Raw genomic sequence first — 6,467 nt, 5'->3', positions numbered from 1 at the left:
CGATTCGAGTCTCGTTTCACCCGGGACAATCGGGAGAATTCGAGGAGGAGGGCACGCGAGCCGAGGCGACGAGTTCCAAGAAACGGCGACACGGTAGCCAAAGAACCGGCACGAGACGAATCGCTACCGAGAAGCGGTCTGTTAACCCGTTTGCAACAGCTCGAACACGATTTGCGTCACCGTGTCGGAATAGTGGCGTGGAATGCGCCACGAAGAAGCGGCGTCGAAACCTACCACACCAAGAGGAAATCTCCGTCCTTCGCGCGTAGGGAGCGACACGATGTGACGTGACGAAACGTGTTTCGTTTTTTTTTTTTATTTGGGGGGAGGGGGCAGGATCTTCGACGTTATCCAACGTTTTGAGTTTTGGAAAGATTTGCCAATCCTATATTATTAGAATTTGTAAAAGTTATTAGGCAAGCTATCGAAAGTTATTTTATTTCGTGATTGATGATGACATTTGTCACTACGAGTACAATACGTAAAAGAGAGAGTTTTTAAATCTTTTAATGTAAATAGTCTTTGGAGTTTTTTTTTTTTTTTTTTTTTTCATGGTTTATAGAATATACGATGGAAATATAAATATTTTTAAAGATCTTTTAATCGTTTTTTTTATTTCTTCCAAAGTAAATTATCAATTTTTGAATTCTATAAAAATTGTTACGCAATTGTATGACAATGTAATTTTTACGAGTCTGCAAATCGTGTTTTTTAATTTATAATTAATCTTTAAAGATACTTTATATACGAGATGATTATATAATTAAAAATTGTCGTGTCTTACGTAATATTATTTCGTAAAAAAAAAGAAAAAAAAATCGCACAGATCATTCCTCACTCGGTCAAGTTTATAACGTGTTGAAACAATGATTCACAACGATTCTTCGTATCCTATTATTTTCATTGAGTAATACGACATGGAGTATTTTCATGTTTACTCGTTATGTTAATAAACGTCAATATTATTATTGTACGCTGTGTCATTCCCTTTACAACCTGTGCATTCATTTTTTTTCACTTTCACGAAGATTTAGTTAGAAATGAATGAATGAACCTTTGTGAAAAGTGAAAGTGGATATTCTTGAATGCGCGAGTGAATCGTGAGTTTGAGATGAAAACTGCTTCGAACGGCTCGAAGCCATTTTATCTCCAACAAGATAAAATGGATTCTTTTTTTCTTCCAACCGTTATTTTAACGATTCGAACGATCGAATGGTGAATTTTTGATCGAAACTTTGATCCCATACTTTGACACGATCTCTTCTCAATTACTTTTTTATTATTATTTACGAATTCCACATCGAATTAACAGATTCGTCATCGTTACGACATAATCTCTCATAAGATCTCTCACAAGATCGATCGTTGCATCTCATCAGCCCCCATTTCATTCACCTTCGCTCGAGAAATCGAGCCATCATCCACTTGTCCTCGCGATCGTCGCTTTGCTATTCCGATCACAATCGGATACACAGCACGAATCAGAAGTCATCACAACAGTAAACAACGATTAGTCATCTCACGAACTTAGAAAACCTGACCTCTCTTCCAACGGTAACTACATTCATACGCATGTGTACATAACGCGTGTACATACAGGGTGTCCTTCTAAGAAAGAAGCGAGAATCAGAATCCTTTTTAAAAAACCGTTTTTAAATCTTTATATATTTTTTCTTAATAAATTTAAAAGAAACGAGCGAATTTGATCCCAATTTTTAACGAATGAATTACAGTTTAAAATATAATAGTAAGAGAAAAGTTGAAATTTTGTCGTTTAAATTTTCAATCAATGAGAAAAGAGAAATTGAACACGGTTGAAGAAGAAAATGTTATTAAAAAAAAAAAAAAAAAAAAAAAAATTGTTTTCTTTTACACCCTGTATACCAATGCAACGCTCAGATTCGAAGAACAAACGAGTGTTAACAGTAATTCCCAGACAGCGAGGGGAGGACGATTATGTCTAGAATGAATACAGATATATGCACACACATGCGTGCATGAGCGTGTGTGTGTGTACGTACGCGTGTGACATCGCGTATAGTTTTAGCGCAATGATGTCACGCTGTTGTAACGGATCGTGACGCGGTACTTTGATTGACCGATAGATGTTACAACCGCGAATCTCGTTTCTGACCTAAACGATGACGCATACGAGACGCTGTGACGTTTTGATTAGACATAATGCATCTTGCTTTTTCCCAGAGGTTCTCATCGGTTCACGATGGTAAAGTCCAATTCTCTTATCGTGATAACGATAACTTGAAGATAAGACATTGTTCTTTAATAATTTTTATTATTTCTTTTCTTTTCTTTTTTTTTTTTTTTTTTTTTTTTTTTTTTTTTTTTTTTTGGTATGTTTCTTGTATTTTCATTCAGAATTGTATTTAAAGTTTATGTAAATTTCGATCATTATAGAGAGAAGGTTATGAAACAATCAAAATTTCCCTCCGTGGCGTCCATGATTCTTTCGCGTAGTCACGTGACTGTATAAAGCAATACGATTGGATACGAATACAATTGTTAAGAAAGAAAACATTTTGGAAGTTTTGAGGTTAAGAAAATTAAATATCTCAAATTAAATTTTTATTGTGCAATGAATTCTATCGAATAAGGAATGAAAGGAATGAAAAATTTGGAATCGATTATCAAGCTTGTAATAGTTTGAATAATTGTGTTGAAGCAGGTAGAAATGGAGGACTTGATATAATGAAAATTCTCTGTTTATTGGTATAAATTGTTTGCTTCGAAGCTGGAAATATTGAATTTAGATAACTTGACACGTGGTCGGAGGTTTGTTGGCTTTAAATCTTTCTTAAGTATTATTGCTTCGGTTGGAATAAAATTTGTGTGGCAATAAATTGCAACAGACATTGCGACACCTGTTCCAAGATGATTTAGTATTAGAAATGAGAAAATCTTCTCATTTTTTTATTCAAATTATCCCAATTAAAACATTCTCCAATTGCTATTATATATTGTGTAAACAAGCTGTTCATAATTTTTAAAAATATATTTAAACTTGAATAAAGATATAGAGTTCTGTTAGAACATGTATAACATGAACTTAATTTTACACATTACTCATATTGATACGATTAAAATCAAAATGGTGCGATAAAAATAAATATACGTCTTATTGAAATAAATGGCACGAAATAAAAATAACTAAATAGATACGATCATATTTCATATTCAAAAAAAAAAAAAAAAAAAATAAGTAATACGATAAAAATAAACGAATACAAAAACTTTGTACCTTATTAAAAATCGAGGTTAATTTCGTCAAGATTATCTACACAAATTTAAAATTATCGAGTTTTCTAATAACAATATCGTCTCGTTCATAAATACATAATTCCCCAAATAATTTCCAGAGAAACAACGTAATAATCATTGACTCTGTCAATGAACGGCTCCAATTAAAGCCTAAAAAAAAATATATATAAATAAAAAGCAGAGAGACGAAGCGACAGAAGCAAACGAAGAATCGGTGAGTCACTTCTCGTCTTCAGCCGAGATTAATTTGTAAAATTTTGAATTCCCTCCCAACACCTACTCAAATAGAATATGATGTCATTCGTATGCGTCAAACAGTCATCGCGAAAATATGCGTAATTACGCGAACGAGGGAACTTGTCACTTGTGATCTCGATAACGAGACGACGACGTCTCGTTTAATTGCTTCCTTGGTATCTCTAACTTTCCCTCCACTCGTATAATGCCCACTTGAATCAACACTGCTAGACGTTCCATCATAATGTTGCATAAAGTTGCATATAAGTTGCAGAGGAAGATATATTTCATTTTATTTCCATTTTAATTCCCTTTGAAAAGAAATTAATTATCTAACTATGGTTTAAAAGTGAAAACCAACATATTCCAATAATACGATTGAATGCAATCGTGATAATTTGAACCTTCCAACCAATTGCAATATCAAATATTTTTTTTTAATTTTAAAACTGGGGAGAAACAAATACAAGAATGTTTGAAAGAAAAGGAAATCTTTTGGAAGAAAGAACGTTGAATTTTTGATAGAACAAAATGAGATGCTAAAACGAATATATGTAAATATGTTTGAGCGAAGAATCTTGAAAGGGACGTTCAATGTCTGATAAAATGTGGAATATTCAAAAATGGATTAGAAAAGAAGAAAGAAAAAAAAAAAAAAATAGAACAGAGATCAGGATAAGAATGAGTACTCACCGATTTGAGAAAGGCGCCCCTGCCCTTGTAGAGCAGGCTGGTGTGAGGCCTACTGCTCCCATGCTTATGCAGCATGTTCAATCCTCTGTCGACGCTCATTCATAAATCTATTTTGACCCAACAGCCACCAGAGCAAATCGTTTCGACGAAATTGATCTTTAGATCCAGTTCTACTAATTCGAAATTTCTACTCGTCCCAATTTAATGAAACCAAATCCTTAAAGGATTTTTTTCAACGAGATTTTTTTCACAGATCATATAGGAATATCTCGTGACACGCGATGTGGCCACATTCGATTCTTTGGTAGTTAATTGTGACGGCACTGCGGAGCGAAGGATTTTTATTAAAATTTGAATTATTACAGCTTCTTTGATTTTAGTAAGATCGATTCTTTCGCTGTTTCAATTAAATTCTAGAATGAGAAAAATTGGAGAATGAGCTGGTATCGTGTAAGGAAGAGAGAAAGGGATATTGTTTTAATAAGTTGTTGAAAATTGCATCAGAAGATAACGATTTTGTTTGGGCAGGATCAAGGTAAACAAGTCGATCGATTCGATATCTATAGGTTCTCACAATAATTCTCTGGAGAACAGCTGTTCAAATAAAAGATGTTTTCTTCTAAAAGTGAAATACTGTGAACGAGCATGCATGCACTTCGTGGAAATTTTATTTGAATTTTACCGTGTTTGAAATATTTTGAAGTATAATAATTGGAAGTTTAAGAAAATTTAAGAGAATGGATTCAATCGAAGATCTCGATGCTCATTAAAGATTTGAAAATAAATATTCTTTCGTACAGAATAAACACAATGAAGAAACGGATTCAAAGGAACGAAATTACGATAGAAATTTTTATTTTGCGCGATTGAAGTGAAGCCATTTGATCGAAAAAGATTAAAGAATTTTTTTTAAAGATACTATAAAAGGTATTCTTTTTCAATTTTACCAATCATCCAGATATTGAATTTCAAATTTAAGGATCGATAAAATTCTTCTTCTTTTCATTAGCTCGCAAATACAATACAGTTTTAGAATATTTATATTTATTCCCTGTACAATTTTCTAATTCATTCGAATCATAAAAACTAGAGTAAATCTAAATTTCGCTCAAAATCTCTTCGATTTCCAAGCAAAAAAAAAAGAAAAAAAAAAAAAAAAAAATTAAAAATTAAAAATAAAATTGTTATAAAAAAAAGGGCAACGCAAGAAACTTAAGAAAGATACTTTAAAAAAAAAAAAAAAAAAAAAAAAAACGGTTTATCAGCGAGGCTTTATCAGCTTCGATAATATTCGTCGTAAAAGAGATGGCGATAAGGAACGGCAAGGATTATTTTCGTCACCCAACGGCCAATTTTGGCGGTCGGTTTTGTATATGCATCGAAGCCGCTCGCGGCGAGAATCGTAACGTCCGCTTCCGGCCGGGGAAGTCACGTATCGAGCACGCCATCGTCTCGCGTGCGAGGTTAGGAATGCACGTGGCTTTTGTCTCGTAGCCGGCGTCGAGACGCGTCTCTTCTCCGCTGCATTTCTATGCAGCCTGCCATGCGGAAGTGGCGCACGCAAGCCGCGTTACGCAACGAAAACGCTTGCTCGATCAACGGTGGTCCATCGTGTTCACGTGCCGACACCGAAACAACTTTTACAATCTCCCTTTCGAAGCTGGGAATAGGAATGAAGAAATGGAAAGGAGGATTTTTTAATTCTTTAGAATGGATATTAGAAAATATGTGCATGCCTTGTTATTCGAAATGAGAGAGGAACGAAACGAAGGATCGCGTCGACACTTCATATTCGAGCCGCCATTTTAATCACTTAAACACCTAGGCGAACAGCGAAAGATCCCGATCCCGCCGAAATCCGATTATAAAAAAAAAAAACCCTCACACCTTTCCAATCAAACCTTCCAATGCTCCCAAAATGAGAAATTTGCACCACTATTAAAAAAAACCTGCACACGAAAACAAAAATCTAAATCGAATTCACTTTATAAATAAAAGATAAAAACTCAATGCGCCGTATTACTCAACAATGATCGCTCGGCCTCGGTTCACCGCGGACTGTCGATCGCCACGCTCCGTATATACCGTATATACGGCGTTAAGGTGATCGAACCGATACCACCGATCGCTCGTGCGTGTACCATTCACCGTGGAGTCGCGCGAAAGAAATCACCTTTACACCACCAGGCCACTATCGGTTTGGTTTACGGTATTATGATCGACTCGTCGACGGTTCGATGACGAGCCGTGGCGGACTACCG

The 6,467-nt window shown here is 34.9% G+C and overlaps 1 protein-coding gene across 1 annotated transcript in view; it reads right to left on the bottom strand.

Moving 5' to 3' along the window:
• The window catches only part of LOC102672240 (sterile alpha and TIR motif-containing protein 1), a 39,351-nt gene extending 34,937 nt beyond the window's left edge, over positions 1–4,414 (bottom strand). The window contains 1 exon segment of the mRNA XM_006609696.2: positions 4,207–4,414. Coding sequence (XP_006609759.1) covers positions 4,207–4,305 — 99 coding nt within the window. The 5' untranslated portion in view covers positions 4,306–4,414.
• Between the last annotated feature and the right edge of the window lie 2,053 nt (positions 4,415–6,467).

The sequence above is a fragment of the Apis dorsata genome, unplaced genomic scaffold (genome assembly GCF_000469605.1).
Source record: "Apis dorsata unplaced genomic scaffold, Apis dorsata 1.3 scaffold_59, whole genome shotgun sequence".
Lineage (NCBI taxonomy): Eukaryota > Metazoa > Arthropoda > Insecta > Hymenoptera > Apidae > Apis > Apis dorsata.
This window is presented reverse-complemented; position numbering and strand designations above follow the sequence as displayed.